The 16,060-nt window shown below is 32.2% G+C and overlaps 1 protein-coding gene and 1 long non-coding RNA gene across 8 annotated transcripts in view; both read right to left on the bottom strand.

The window, feature by feature from the left end:
• LOC121126923 (sodium/mannose cotransporter SLC5A10) overlaps positions 1–16,060 on the bottom strand; it is a 72,949-nt gene that overhangs the window by 23,724 nt on the left and 33,165 nt on the right. For all 7 annotated transcript variants that reach the window (XR_011782440.1, XM_071891976.1, XM_040722284.2 and 4 more), the window contains 3 exons: positions 10,006–10,375; positions 9,717–9,949; positions 8,701–9,659 (listed from right to left, as the gene is read on the bottom strand). Coding sequence is in view for 6 of the 7 variants with exons in the window: in XM_071891976.1 (XP_071748077.1) it covers positions 8,701–9,659; positions 9,717–9,949; positions 10,006–10,375 (1,562 nt within the window). In the remaining variant the exon portion in view is untranslated. The remainder of the gene's footprint in view (positions 1–8,700; positions 9,660–9,716; positions 9,950–10,005; positions 10,376–16,060) is intronic.
• Positions 10,754–15,078, bottom strand: LOC139906700 (uncharacterized). The gene is made up of 2 exons (XR_011782479.1): positions 15,009–15,078; positions 10,754–14,890 (listed from the first exon to the last, which is right to left on the bottom strand). It is a non-coding gene; the product is annotated as an uncharacterized lncRNA (long non-coding RNA).

Here is a 16,060-nt window from a genome sequence, read left to right as displayed (position 1 = left end):
AAATATTTTGTTCATTGAAACTTAACCATAATTAGGATGATATGAAATTAAAGTTTGCTTTACACAACAGTTTTCCCTAATTTAAAAAATAAAAGACTCCACTTATGGAGAATCAATCATCTTATTTAAAATAATAGATTTTGAATTTGCTGGTAAAATTTTAATGTTTACTTAAATTTCATCATATTCTGAGTATTTTATAATGTGCAAGTTTTTTTTTTTCTTAAGCATTGTTTCGATTTTCGAAAGCTGTTATAATTATGTAAGAGATAACATATAAATATAAAGTCTAACCCCGATTATGTGTGGTCATGAGTTATTCATTTAAATTGAGCAATGACATTACTTATGCATATAGTTAGAGATTGGTCTTACGTAAACTTTAGTATTTTTCATCTTATAGTACTCCTGACCTGCAATAAATTTATAACCATAATTGTAGAGAAAAAAAATCTAACAGGTTGGGCATTTGCTCCAGGTTAAATTGTAATTATATTTGTATTTTATAAAAACAAACCATTTCAGTGGATTATTAATAACATTTGAAATATTATTCTTATTTAACTCATTTAAGGCTCTCGTTGCAGTGGCGCAATCTAAAAAATGATGAACTTAACACCTTTGTTCCTGTAAAACTAATGCAATTATTCAGTAACTAAAAAAAGAGTTTCTTTTTTTTCTGATGTTTATTGATCATTTTAAATAATTTCTATTTCCATCACCTTCAATGGTAATTTTGGAATGAAGTCGCTGAAGGCCCACCCGAGGATCACATCTCTGCACAAAGTCCAAATAATACGAAATTCCACCAATAGTCTTTTCTATTGAGTCCCAGAACGAAATTTACTTCAATAAACCCTTCAGATTTCCAACATAAAGACTAATATATCGCGCAAAATACCCACTTTTCCGTATTTGTTACGTGATACATTTTTGGCCCGACAAAAAATCCTATTATAAGAAAGTATGACCCCAAAGAAAAAAAACTTTCTGTTTTATTTTTATAATAGTTTACTGCATCAGAGCTCCGTACACAATCAAGATCTTCAAAATCTTCAGACTTCTTTTTATGTTCCTCCACTGTGGTATCATTTTTCTCTGAAACGGAATAAGCATTGCTATTTTTCTGAGCATTATCAAGAGCCAAAATTTGTCTGTATGCAGTTTCCAGGTCTAATGATGTGTTTTCTAAAAGTCTCTGACGTATAGCTGTTGATGTAAGACCCGATATAAACCATCTCACACAGCTTCGTCCTCACTCCTTTGCAGTACAACCTTTAGACCCACAATCCTTTCTAAGCTTTTTTAATTGTTGAAAGAAATCGTCGAACGACATCTTGTATTTAGCAGAAATCGAGCAAATATTTTGTTGGGCACTCTGATGTAGATTGGCCCAATTTTTTTCATAAGTATTTCATAATGCTCACAGTCTCCAATGAATTCATATAACGAAGGGCTGACTTACGGCCCTTAGAAAATGAGGAATTTTATTTTTGAAGTCCTCGAGATAATTAATCGATTTGTGCTCTTCCAATGCTGCAATTCCTTCATGGCCTCTGGATAATTATTATCCAGATCCAATTACCTCGGCTTCCACACAGCCTCCACATTGTTAGTATCGTAAATTGTAATAAATAATTATTTTTTTAGTACATAGTAATACAATTATTACCTAAACTTTACCCTACTAATAATAAATGAAACAAGAACATACACAAACTCGTGACAATCATTGTAATAATATCACAACATTTAGTTTGGATTCTCCGATTTAGGTCAAATATTTGCTTTTTTGTTGGATTACTTTTGTCCATTCAGAAGGCAATTTCATAATTCTGCAAGCTGAGAAAATTTGACAAAATGCTTGGAAAGGTGATAATCGTTTAGTACCAGGTCGAAAAATATGGCAGGTTTAATAGAACCTTCCATCTAAGGTCTTAGAGCTTCTGCAAAATCGTTGAAGATGTGTGTGGCCTGGTATTGTCTTGATGGAATACAACACCCTTTTATATAGGATAATTCTGGTCGATCGCCTGCTTTAATCTGGTCAGTTGTTGAAATTATGAGTGGAAGAAGTTGATAGTGGAAAATTCATTTGCAGTCCCAACAAATACCAAGCATAACTTTCTTGGCTGATAATCTGGGCTGGTCGATCGTTTTAGCCGCTTCACTTTGCTTTGACCACGATCTTTTTTGGTCATTGTTATCGTATTTGACCCATTTTCATTGAAAGTCACCATTTTCTTCAAAAATGAATGGATTTCAGCAAAGAGTCGGAAGCATCAATTCCATCCAAATTGTTATTTTACTTCAATTCGTGTGGCACCTTTACATCGAGCTTTTTCTCAAGACCAGCCTTATGGAAATGATTGAGAATGTTTTGTGGCTCACCTTCAGATCCTAGGCAATGTAATAAGTCCTCACATACCGATCTAACTCGACGATTTCAATTATTTTATCGACATTTTTGATGAAAGGCTTACAAGAACGTGCCTCATATTCGATTTCCATATTACTAGAACCAAATCGTTGTTACCAACATATTGCCGTTACATTCGATGCTATATTGGTTCCGTAAAGGGCAAAAAAAATTTCTTAACCAGAATCAATGCTCAATAATAACCATGCGATATACATAGAAAAATATAAAGACCATATAAATTTTCCAAGAAAAATAAAACGATACACAAAAAAGAAAAAAAGAAGTAAAACCCCTAGTTTAATCAAAAATTTAAATAATTTCTTGCAATGTTTACAATATATGCACCAATTTCTATTTTCTTTGCATTGATTGCATACACACAGTACAGTAATTTTACGATTACTGGATGCAGGTGTAAGTCACTTTTTGATATTAGAACAAAAAAATCCTGTCACTTTATTGGCTTTTCTAAAAACCACTTCTAGTTCTTCTGCTAATATAAATAATATATTTTTATCTTCTGTCATATATTGGCCGCAGTATTTACATTGATATAGAATGTGAGATGTTGTTTCTTGCTCTTCCCTACAAAAGTAGCAAAAGTTTGTCGTTGGTTTAAAAAGCTGACACTTCCAGGGTTCCAGTAATCACATGGTAAGAAAACCATTTTGAAAACTATTACAGGCTTGTCTTTCAGTTTAGAGTATGTTTCTCCTCTTTAAATCATTTTTAATTGTTGGTAGGGAAGATTCACACCACATTTTTCTTATTGATACAACTTTTATTGTAGCAAGCTGCTGTCTTAAGCAAAGCTCCTTAATAGAATCATAAATATACCCATGTCGTATCTTCTGCATCTAGTAATTTTTTTACGTGTCATCGTAGTTTAAAGATTATCCCTGTACTTAAGAAGATCATCCAAAAAAAAGACCTGCATTTTCTGGAGAGAAGCGGGAATTTCTATCAAGGTAGCTTTTAATGGAGCATATCCAACCATGGCTAGTTCAAGAGTATAATAAGTATATTTTGCTGTCTTAAGGAAGGATTATTTGAGTTTAGGAGCCCCCTCCCCCCCATGCAGAAATTTAAAAAAATCCCTTCTATGGATAATAAATTATTCAAATTACTTATTATTGAACGTATCCTATGTAAGGAATATTGGAGATGAAAACAATCAGAAGACACTGTAAAGTTCCGAAAGTCCTCTCTTCTCATATATTTCAGAATCCATTCAGCTAAAAGCGATTTCCAAAAGCTTCTTAAATATATTGCTCCAAGCCCACCTAGGCTTTTGGAAGTAGTAGTTCTTATTATAGAGATATTCCGTTTGCGTTGAAGGTCTAGGAAGTTCATCTATGTCTGAGGAGATATCGATGTCATACATACATTTACGTACAAGATGAGTCTCCTTTGGATCAATATATGATTTACAAATTTGAACTCGCTCCCATCTATGAAAGTTAAGAGATTTATTTAGATTAGTATTTTTCTTTATTCGGGAAATAATTTTCTAATTATCGTAGCCCATTGAATCCTTCCCTATATTATTTGATATTAGATCGGATTTTTCTGTAATATTTTTTAGCCAGAACAATATATCGAACCATGACAGTTTTATATTTCAATGATGAATGCTATCGTTAAAACTCTTCCAGCCGCTATGATTGCTGATGTATCATCTGCATAAGCATAATTGGAATCACAACCACTAACTCTTGTTTTTATCAATACTTCGTTATCCCTCATTTGTGAAAATAAGAATCTACAGCAAACATAAAAAGAATTGCTGCTATGGGATGTCCTTGCTTGCATACATGTTCTACCTGGAAAATTCTAATGTGTGTTCTGACCTAATACTTGTTTTTGTTTTTTTACATAATTCTCATCAGACTGCTAAAGGCTTTATAATTACACTTTTTGTTGCATTAGAGTCTTGTTTTGTCAGTCTTAGATTTAGATTCTATAGTACAACAATTACCAGTTAATGGATACAGTTCATTAAAGTAAAATTCAGGGTTATCCCCATTTTGTCCATAAATCCAGAAAATGACGACGAAAGCACGAACTTGTTTTATTTAAATGTAACATAGATTACTGCTGGAATGAGAATATTTCAACACAGGACTCAAACTTTATATTGCTATTATACTACTTCTCGACTACTTTCATTTGAATTCGATTCGAACATATCATAAAAGTTAAGAATTCTATAAAAAACTTTTGATACTTGTTCTTGTATCAACCAAGACAACTATATCTGGCCAATCTAGAAATAAAAAGTACTTCATCAGCTCTGTTTTCCTTGGCTCTGCAATCAGGACATTTACATTCAAAGAACAAATACCTAATGTCATAAAAACTGAATTAATATGGTAAAGAAACAAAAACACATATCCTGTTTATTGCTGATACTTAGTACCAACACGTTAACACGATGTGTGCCTTAATAAACTAAATGATCGGGTTCTCTTTTTTTTGAGAAAAAGTGTAATCATCCTTTTTTCTTTTTTGTTCTGTACGTATAACAGCATTTATTCTTCCTCAAGTCTCAATCGTCCATCGACTTCCATTCTCTAATTCATCTCCAAATCTTTATTCAAACTGATCCCTGATTTGTGGACTATACTTGACATTTACTGATTAATACAGTTGTACTTTGATTTACATCATCCCCATTTTTTTCAGCATTTATATCCTCAACGGTGTGTTCACTTGGAGTGGCACATTCACCATCTTCATTTACTCACGTTTGAGGTTATAATCCCTACATTTACATTCTCAACGGTGTCTTTACTTAATATGGTTCATTCACTATCCTCATTTCTACTCTCGCTTGAGGGTATTATCCCTACAACATTGGACAGGGGACTGTTTTTATATGCTTCTTCTGTCTTTTGTGATACTTCTTCTGGAGCATTTAAGGTAGTAGAACCTTAAGTACTCACTTCATCTCCAGTGAAAGTTTTTAGTTGACAACGCTTCCTAGATAAATTTTTTTCTTAATAATTAGCTCTAATTCATCAACGCTCTTATCGGTTGTAACTTTGGTTGCCAAGGTTGCCTATTAATCGACGGCATACGTTATTTAATTTTTTTATGAAAAATACTCTCATATGTAAAGCCTGAACTCTTTTTGGATTATAAAAAAACAATTGTTCAATAACTGAACCAAACTTTGATAACAAAGATGTAATCATTTTCTCATCCTTAAACCTTCCAATAGTGTTTAAGGCAATTAGTTTACTTTTCTAATTGGGAAGCTTATCAGATCCCTTGATTTTCATGCATACATTAGTTATAACACCATTTCCCAAGGGAACTTGTACCTTGAACTACTTTTTAAGAGAAGCACCTCTATATCTTACATCAATACGCTTGTTTGTGTAAAAACTACCATGGCCAAATGAATGCTTAGGATTTGCTCCATAAAGACCTCTCTCAGAAACACATCAACAAAGTCAAGGTTATCTTGCCTAAAAGGACGGATGAAATCATCTGTGAGTATAACAATGAATGTATCCCACATGAAATCCACATTCAATTAGATAGACTCTGATGCAGAATTGAACATTTTATCTCTCCTTGCAGTAATCCTAGCATATGACATCATTTTCATATGTTCGCTTGTGTCTGGTGGACACGTGGTAGGAAGTTCCTCCATCCTCTTCTATCTGTATTTTGCCAAAGTACCCAAATTTGTAATAAAGATAAATAAAGTAATAAAAAGAAAAGAAACACACCCATAGGCGAGATTCGAACTTTGATATTAAATCTTCATAGATTTGTTTATATCAAGACGCCAAAGCATACCAAAAACTTTGCTTAAAAAAAGGGTTTCAAGGCCAACTCTATAATAGTTATAGGTTTTAGTGGTCAGTTTCATGTTCAATGGCTTAAATAGAAATAATAAATAGAGTTTTTTAGGCGCTGAACAAAAATATTGTTGTATTGTGCAACAAAAAAATCTATTATAAACAAGCAACGTTTATGTGTCCCTATGTAGATACATATGTGTGAATGTACAGTTGCTCTGATAAATCTGGACTACTTTTAACAGTATCTTGATAAATAAAAGGAAAGATTTTGCAGGCATTTACCATATCTGCGGGGATAGTTTTTCCCATTACTTGATGACGGAGCATTCAAGAAGTCGATAGAGTTGTGTAAATTGGCACATACCTTCCTCTATTCTTTCTCTAAAAGAAGTAATTCACGAAATTCATATCGGGGTAGCACTATAAATACTATTCCTACTATTCCTAAAATAGGGCATTCTCTTCTTTCAAAAAGTTTTTGTGTTCTTGCAGGCCTTGTGAAAGGGTGCTGAGTCTAAAAGAAGCAGAAACTCGACACAATTGGCCTCAACTTTCATCCAAGATATCACTTGATCAGACAAGAGTTCATAGTACCTTTCAGCAAGCTTCCTATCTTTGGCTGAAATAAGATAGGGGCATGACACTGCCATTGCCTCCAAAGACCCCAAGTCTCATGATGCTGGCCAGAGACTTGCTTTAATACCTTGGAGAACATTAATTCTCTTTGTGGCAAACCATTTGTCGTTCTGGATATTATGCCTCCTGTCAACAGCCCATTGTTTATTATCAGAATAAAAGATTATTTGGTTACCATGGTACTTCATGTTGTTCAGCAATTTTCTTCTGTGGGGACCCCAAATGGCTTTTATTTTGTCTGTAATTATATGTTTCTTGTAGAAGTTGTATGACTTCATCCTTAGGTTAATTTTTATGAACCTACAGACTTTTCCACGGTTTACACGGTGCTTTTTGGCAAGAAGGTAAATTGGAGTCCCAGGAGATGTCTTCTAGACCGTTTCAGTCATGCTTTTTATATCACATTTGGGAGTTTCTCTGATATGCCCCTCCTCCTTTCAGCGGTTGTAGGCAGCGTTGAATTTGCTGTTTCGATAACGGAGCATCTTCTTGATGTACACTGGGTTATGTCCCTGCAAGCCAATTCGATGATGGCGCTCCACTGGGTGTCCTTCACGTTAAACATTTGTTTTGAATTAAAAGTTGTGCAACTAACTTAAATCTAAGCTGAACCTTGAACTTTGAAATTGAAATAACCGAGTTATCACCTTATTCTTCCGAATGTAGCAAAAGATGCTTCGGATTTACCTAAATTACCCTGCATGACGTACAGTTTTTATGTGTATCTTTGGAAATGACAATACAATCGTGTGTTTGCGTTATATTAAAAAAATAGTGTAAATGTATTTAATTTTATAAGAACAGTTAGACCTATTCAAAAATATACTTGTTTGAATTTTGATATGTTTCTGCCTTTTTCCCATGCTTATGATGTGACAAGATCCAAAATTATTTTTAAGGGATCTAAGTATGTCCTAGAACCTACCTCCTCGATCTTAAAGTATTTTCCTAAATGTAAGTTTTGACGATTTTGGGTAGTTTTTGGACAAAAAGTATGAAACACACCATTGAATGCCAAAAAAGACATTAAGATAAAATATAACCATTTTTAAAATAATACTTTTTACATATTTTATTATCTAAGTATCAAGTTCGCTAGTACAATTAAGTTAAAGAGAAACATCTACGTGCGATGACAGCAGTAATAAAATTGTATACTCCCATCTATCAATTTTATTTTATTTTATATTGATCCATTTTTGGGGAAATAGATATTATATTTTTTAAAGCTTTTACATTTACCTAAATTTCTTATTTCATGATAATTTTTCTATTACCAATTTTGATAATCAGAATGGTATCCCTTTTATATTATTTTTTATTTATTATTTGCTTATATATTCTTATATTTTTTTATATATATTTGTTCACTGATGGTAACAGTATCAAATGTAACAACTACAAAGCCAAATTTTTATATTATAAAAATATCGGTTTTTTATTGACAAGGTGGCAAAATACCTCAGCGAAGTACTTATATGAGGAATGAAATGGAAGTAACAGGGCTAAAAACTTAAGAATCGTTATAGCTTTAGCATATTTGTTATCTATAAAATTTTTGTAACAAAAAGAGCACAATACTTGATCTAAAAAGCTTTGAAAATGGAGGGTGCAAAAAATATTTGGAAATAACAAATTTTGACGCAAAAATCCCTTTATTTTCATCATTTATGTATCATAAAAAATGGTATGAACGATCGCAAATTTTGGATGTATCGTTATCCGTATGTTTATCTTCAAAAAAGAAAACAGGACAGTCAAAAAATGTTTACCCTCAGAACGAGAAGTTTATTACGCATATTAGGTATTAAAAAAAATTTAACTTACACATTCCATATCGGTGTTTCCTCTAATACCTCCATTGTCTCCAAACTATTTACAATAGGGGTTCCGTCAGAGGCTGTTCGATTACATTTTTTATCAAATATTTCATGATTTTCTTTTCCAATATAAATTTGCTTTCTAGACCAATACGTCAATCCGAATAATTTATTTTTAGGAATTGACGGAGTTATCAGACTTATCGTAATAGTTATAAGTCCTGATAAACACCAAAGTAAAATACTAAAATTTAGAAAGTGTAAATCCTTGATTAAAAGGTACCACCATGATGGAGGTCTTGGAGAATTAACATCCCCACATGCAGGTTCAGAGTAGCCAAACTCCAATCCAAATCTGATCAAACCAATAGCAAGTCCAATAAGAAGACCCCAAAAAGCGCCTGGCTCATTGGTTGGTGTCCAAAATAATGCTAAAAGATATACTGCACATATTGGAGGAGATAAGAAACTTGTAATAGATTGTATATAAATAAAAAGTTGAGAATCATTTGCAGATTGAATAACAGGAATCCATAGTATTGAAATAATAACCAGAATAAAAACAAAAATGCGCCCAACAATCACTAATTCATTTTCAGATGATTTGTTGCGTATATATCTATAAATATCCATTGTAAATATAGTTGATGCTGAGTTGAAAATACTTGTTAAAGAAGACATGAGAGCTGCCAGCATTACTGCAATCATAAGACCTCTTATTCCTTCTGGAAGTAAATGTGTTACCAAAAGAATGAAAGCCTGATTGCTGCATCCAAGTTCTGAATTACATAGTTCTTTACACTTTGATGGAGTCGAACATGCAATGACATCTTTAAAAAGAACTCGCGATGCCATTCCAGGGAGAATAATGAACCAAAGCGGTAATAATTTTAAATAACTAGCTATAATACAACCACCCTTAGCATGGGAAAAGTTTTTTGCTGCTAATGCCCTTTGCACAATTACCTTAATACAAATGACTTGTGTATTAAAATATTTTAAATATAAAATTTTACTTCATACTTGGTCAGAACACCAATACCAAATTGCTGATATAGATAATCCAAAAACGACTCCAGTCCATGGCAGGTCAGATCTTCCAGGAATAGATGATCGAAATAAATGTAAAGCATCCTCTTCTATTTCACCACAATATCCTTTACTTAGATCATTTGGATCTTTCGGCAATAAATTTGAAGGATTGGAAGAGAAAAATTTTACAAGCAGAGATTCATAGCCTCCCACTTCATAGATAGCTATTTCAAAGAAAAAAAAATTAAACTAAATCCCATTAATATTAAAATATACTCACATAATATTGATAAAATTAGTGCACCTACAATCATAAGAATGGTTTGAATGAAATCAGTCCAAATAACAGCTGTAAGACCTCCAAAAATAGTAAATATACAAGCAAATGCTAGTAGTATTAAAATAGAAATGTATAAAGACAAATCTCCTTTTTCTTCAGTTTTAGTGGCTACTGTGATAAATAGTGCACCAGCATAAAGGTCAGCTGAAATTTTTGTGAATACATAAAGAATTAATGTTAGTATGGAGATGTACATCTTTATTCTTTGTCCGCCAAAACGCTTCTGTAAATATTCTGGCATAGTGTAAACGCCAGATCCAAGGTATACTGGTAAAAAGAACCAACCTAATAGTAAAATGAAGAATGTTGCCTAAAAAATACAATTTTTGAATTGTTAGAATTATCAATTTACAATAAATAATTAAGTGTATACTGTTAAGCTTTAGATAAAAAAGTATCAATCATAATAAATATTTATTTTTGACTATAAGATTTTTTTAATACTCTTGTTTATAGTTCTGAAAATACACCAGCATATGTCAATTCTTAAAGACTGTGACAATATTAATAAACTTTAAAAAACTATTATTCAAGTACAAATAAGTTATCATTGTTTAAAAGTATTGTTTTTACAAGTAAAAAGTATCGAACAAATTTTTAGTGCATTTTAAACACATGTCAATGGAAACCTGTATAATTAGTAAACTTTTATTACTTCATCGAGCTGTTGTTAATTTTTCCTTCGTTCTTTCTAGTAGCCTGGGTATGATTAAGGTAGCAACTTTTGTTGCCGTAATTGTACAGGTCTGAAATTGGCTTCTCGTTTCTCTGTTTCATTCTATGAGCTACTTGTATTTAACGATAAGTAATAAACACTATTGATATAACTGACACTTGTACTCTTACCAATTGTTGATTTTCTTTATTTTCTTGAAATCAACTTTTTTTCTCAAAAATTGTCACCCTAAATATGAGATATCCTTTATAATCATAGCTTCACTTCGAGCAAATAACCTCATTTCAATTACTTCCATATCGTTTTTGATATCATCATGAATAGGAATTAATTTTTATACGAAAATGCGCTTATTTTCCCTTCAATAGATATAATATCTATCAATTATAGGTAGGAAAGGGATTTTTGAAGAGAAAAAACACAGTTTATAAAAGGAAAAATTATAGTTATAATCGTTCCTTTTTAGGTCGTTTTGTTGAAAGCATCTTCCTCTTATAAAAAGTTTATATATTCACACCAAGTCTTATAATACTAATATAGTCAATACAAGTTTCAATAAAATGGCAAAAAAAAAAAGTCACGTATTTCTCGAAATAGTGCCAATAAATTTTGAATTACTTCTTAGATGAAATCCAGATGGCATTTAGTTTTTGTCGTTCAAAGGGTTTATTTACTCCCCTGTCTAGAGTAAACTGTCAGCTCTATTAGCTTTAAACGCAGCTATATAGTTAGCCATTGCTTCTAATATCAAGATAATATATTACAAACATAAATAGAATAGCATTTTATGGGAGTGTCAATGTATATTTAAAGCTAGTGGGGAGCTAATTAAAATGGTTAGTAACTTATTCAATCAGCCACTGTGCAAATAATACTTCCTCTCTACTTTAAATAATTAAAAAAAGGATGTAATTATTTGAAGACATAATATATTCTCTATAAAACTTTGATGGAATTTTATATATTCTTAATCTTTACGTCAATGTTTTATTGAAAATTTCGACTCTATTTTTTAGTTAACGTACATATAATGCTATTTTTGGATATATATTTTAAATATTCTTGATGGTGGAAATTTTTTTTTTTCTTTATTGGTCTAGGGAATTTACATATGCAAAAAATATATAAATAAACTTTATAATTAAATCCCTAAACTAAAAAGACATCATCATAATAAACATGGTAAACAGATTATGTACATTATTTTATCTATATTTTCTCTAAAATATTGATTAAATATGTCCATAAGTATAAAACAAACATAAAAATAATCACAAGAATTCCCATTAAAATATTAACAAGAAAAAACGAGAAAAAAAATAGCGAATAAAAGCTAAACTTTTAATGGCAATAAAAAAAGACAACTATTGAACTTTTCAGTAGCAGAATTTCTTAAACTGTCTGTGGATGTGTATCAAGCAACGAAAATGGTTATTCGAACTTGAATGGTGGTAGCAAATAAGATCCCCGCATATTTCCACAATAGACGATCCAGAGCAGGGTTTTTGATGGTGAATACTGAACACCTTGCAGGGGTCCGAATAAAAATAGCTCTCAGCTCTTCCTTTCTGACTGGTTCGCTTCCAGTTAAAATCCCAGCTATTCTACTTTTACAAACTCCAAGGCACGTGTCTTTGTTGGAGAATTAGTGACATTTGATGTTACCCCGAATAATAGCAGAGGTGTTGTAAACTTATCCCGTAGTCCAGATATGTTAAGAGAAATAAATTTCTTCATAATACAAAGATCCGGGCAGTCAGTAAAAGCATATATTTCTCTATTAAATAATTTCCTACAATCTTTGCAAGGAGCATTAACAAATGGACATCTTGTGGAGATTTGAAATTACAAAGTAAAACTTTTTCCATAATTTATTTTCGCAATTGAACTCTTAATTCTCTTTTTTCATGATATTGGTCGGTTTAAAACTTTTAAAAACTTGTTACACATTTCCTTAGCATCCTCCTGAAATTTTTATTCGAAAGACATTCTAAAATGCCATGGAATGGGCATTACATGAAATTCTGCAGCTTTCATGAGTGGTTAAAAAAATTAATACCGTTGAATATTGAGTCGTTTTCTAAATCGTGAATCAAAACAATATTATTTGATAAAGCCAACTGTTCCAATTTTCTGGGTTCTACAAGCTTTTTTAAATAAAACTTCATATTGCAACGTTGTCTCAGCACGTCAATGGTCGAGGACGATGAACAAAAAGGCGTTCCATCCCATAAAGTCCTTTAAATTGCTACTAAAGATGGAGACAATATCTCCAGATGATTATTTATGAAATCTGTCCCCATGCATAAACCAAGTGTAACATATACTTGATGACATATTGGATCGCCACTCAACGTTCATATGTCGCGTAAGATCAATTAAAACTTTTTGGTATATTTTAGGGATTATTCTGGTGAGTACAGATAGTCCTCCTCCGATGAGAGATTTGGGTCTTTTGATTGGAGGTAAATAAAACCTATAAAACAATCGCTCCATCCAGCTAGATTCCATTCCAATTGCTTTCCTGGCTAGCTGGGGAATAGCTGTTGCTTTGTAAATTATATTAGGAATGATTAAGTTCCAATTGCTTTCCTGGCTAGCTGGGGAATAGCTGTTGCTTTGTAAATTATATTAGGAATTATTAAGTTACACATATCGATTTTCTTCTGAAGATTAAATTTTCCTCAAGAGGAGATTGCTGAATTAACATAATTATCCAGAAACGTCGAGTTCGAAAAAGAGGGACCGTTTTTGTCCCATCTGATCCCAAGAATTTGATTTACTCCCCTAACAGCATAATCTACAATTTTCTTCATCACGATTTCATTTACCCATAGGAAGAATCGTGGTTTTTTTATTGTCGATTTTAAAAACAGATCTCCTTCCATATTTTTTAAAGTAGCCATTATAATCTCAATCCGTTTACTTAATTGTCTTCCAGAATTAGGATCCAACATTAACGTGACGTCATCGGCTACATATCAATTATATGTTTCGAGTTCCAAAAATCTACTCCAAAGCCCGTGAATTTCTTTAAATAAAACCCGCAAGATCATTTAGCGAAGTAACAAATAGTAAGGTAGCTGAAGGAAAGCCTTGCCGATAACTTTTTTTCAAAGTTATAGGGTCACTTTTTCTATCATACATCGAGATAACTGATGTTCCATTGAAGAGAAGAGCTCTGACAGGATTAAATTATTTATTACGAAGGAGTTTTTTACTACTTCCAGGACATGACTATGTAGAATTGAATCAAAAGCCTTGCTGAAGTCAACAACAATTATAGCTCCTAAAGTTTCCCTTTTCTGTACAATGTCAATGGCAGATTGTACATTCCTTAAAATGTCAGAAATCTTTTTTCCCTTCAGGAAGCCTTTTTGATCCGTTCCTATTTTGGAATTTAAAATTGGTTCAATTTCAGTTTCTAGAACACCAGACAGAATTCTGTAGTTCTCATTAAGTACTGTAATCGGTCTCCAATTATTATTGTCCCTCGCCACACCTTTCTTAGGTATAAGAGCAATCCGGCTTTTGGTAAATGATTTTGGAAGTTTCCCATAGATTTGTATGAACTTGCCCAGTCGGACTAAGTAGGAAATTACCTCATTATGTAAAATACCCTCAAACTCCTTCTTGAACATTGAAGTTTTCCTCTTTTTTCTAAAAGTATATTGTAAGGTGGTAAAATCTAACCGTATAAAAAAATAGATTAACGATCTTCTTTGGATTAAAAGAAGGGTTATAATTATGAATTAAACGTGTTTGAAGTATTTTGATAAAAAATTTTGTCCTCCACTGCAATCCGGGTGTTCTAAACCTTTTCTCAGTCCGATTATGCTCAATATCGATATCAATCATTATATGATCTGATTTACGATTAGGGCGATAGCGTATCTTTATTATTTTCTAGAATATAGCTTGAATTGAAGCAAGTCCCAAATTGATTTATGAGGATTTCTTCCCACTTCTCCAGGACATAGTGTCTTCTGGACTCAAAATTCTGATGACATCATGTAACTTTAGCTCCATGATGAGTTTAGACAGAACTTGAAGATTTGGGTTGTGGGTTTTTGAATTATACATATCTACATTCAGATCACCAATAATTAAGAGACGATAAATACCGTTTTGGCTCGTTCTGATAATAGCCTGAAAAGAAGGAAAACCACTAAAATTAGGTCCATAAACAAAATAAATAAAATTCCTCCTTATTAATGGGATGAATCTTTTATGTCAGTCACTTGAGTTTGATAATTCATTTACATACTTCGGGTTATCGATTGACTTTAAGACTAGAGACAGAACCAACTGCCGTCTCCGAACTCCGTGAAGAAATAATGGTAATTTCACGGAATACAAAAGTGACAACCAGGTGAACAAGATGCAGAATAAGGGGATTTTACGTCTTTCGTAGAGCAGGCTTTTCATCAAGGAATGTCGGAAAAGTCTATCTTTTCCACCCACTGTATATATCAAAATTTCTTTATTCACTCCCATGTTTTTTTTCTAATCTCTAGAAATTGGCAATTTGTAAAAATCATCTATACTTGATTGATATTTAAAATGCATTGAGGTCTTAAAATGTAAATATAAGAACTCAAAATAAATATAAAGATAAAACCTAACTCTTTATAATGATATTTGTACCTTTCTGCTGTGAAATACCCGAATTTATAAACCATCTTTTAAAATCTGAACCAGCCCTTTTTTTTTGAAAGTACGATAAAGATAAGGATTTAGCGGCGGTATTTTTGGCTTGCAATTATTAGAAGTGGAATCTCTAGTTTTTTTGCAGAAGCCTTTACCATTTCGCCTTCCTCTGTTTGAACACACAATAACCTATCAACTGTGTTCACTGAGGAGGAGTCAAGGACATAAATATCTGCTTAATTAAGTTCTGAAGGAACGTTGCTATTTTTCTCAATTTCCATGTCTTTATGATTTGATTGTCCAATAAAGTCCACATCAATATCTTTTTTCTTCAGTACTATCAAGGATTTCATTACAAGTTTCATTAGCATATCCGCCATTATTGACGATAGCTGATGAGATCTCACTTGATTCTGTCGTATTAACAGTGCCATAGATACTTGATTCTTGAAGATACTCTCCTTCTAAAATAAGAGATGGATTTGACGAAAAGTCAGTTTCTTTACTATCACTGGAAAATAATCGAAAAAAAAGTTTGCTTTAATATGTTGGTATATTCCTGGATATTTAATCGGACATACAAAACCATGTTTTGTATGTCCAATGCCTAAACAGATTTGACACTACCGCTTGGCACCTTTAAATTTAATTCTTATTAAGTAACCATCC

This window comes from Lepeophtheirus salmonis, chromosome 12, assembly GCF_016086655.4.
Source record: "Lepeophtheirus salmonis chromosome 12, UVic_Lsal_1.4, whole genome shotgun sequence".
NCBI classification, from domain to species: Eukaryota; Metazoa; Arthropoda; class Copepoda; order Siphonostomatoida; family Caligidae; genus Lepeophtheirus; species Lepeophtheirus salmonis.
The sequence above is the reverse complement of the archived record's forward strand: the minus strand, read 5'-3'. Positions and strand labels throughout refer to the sequence as shown.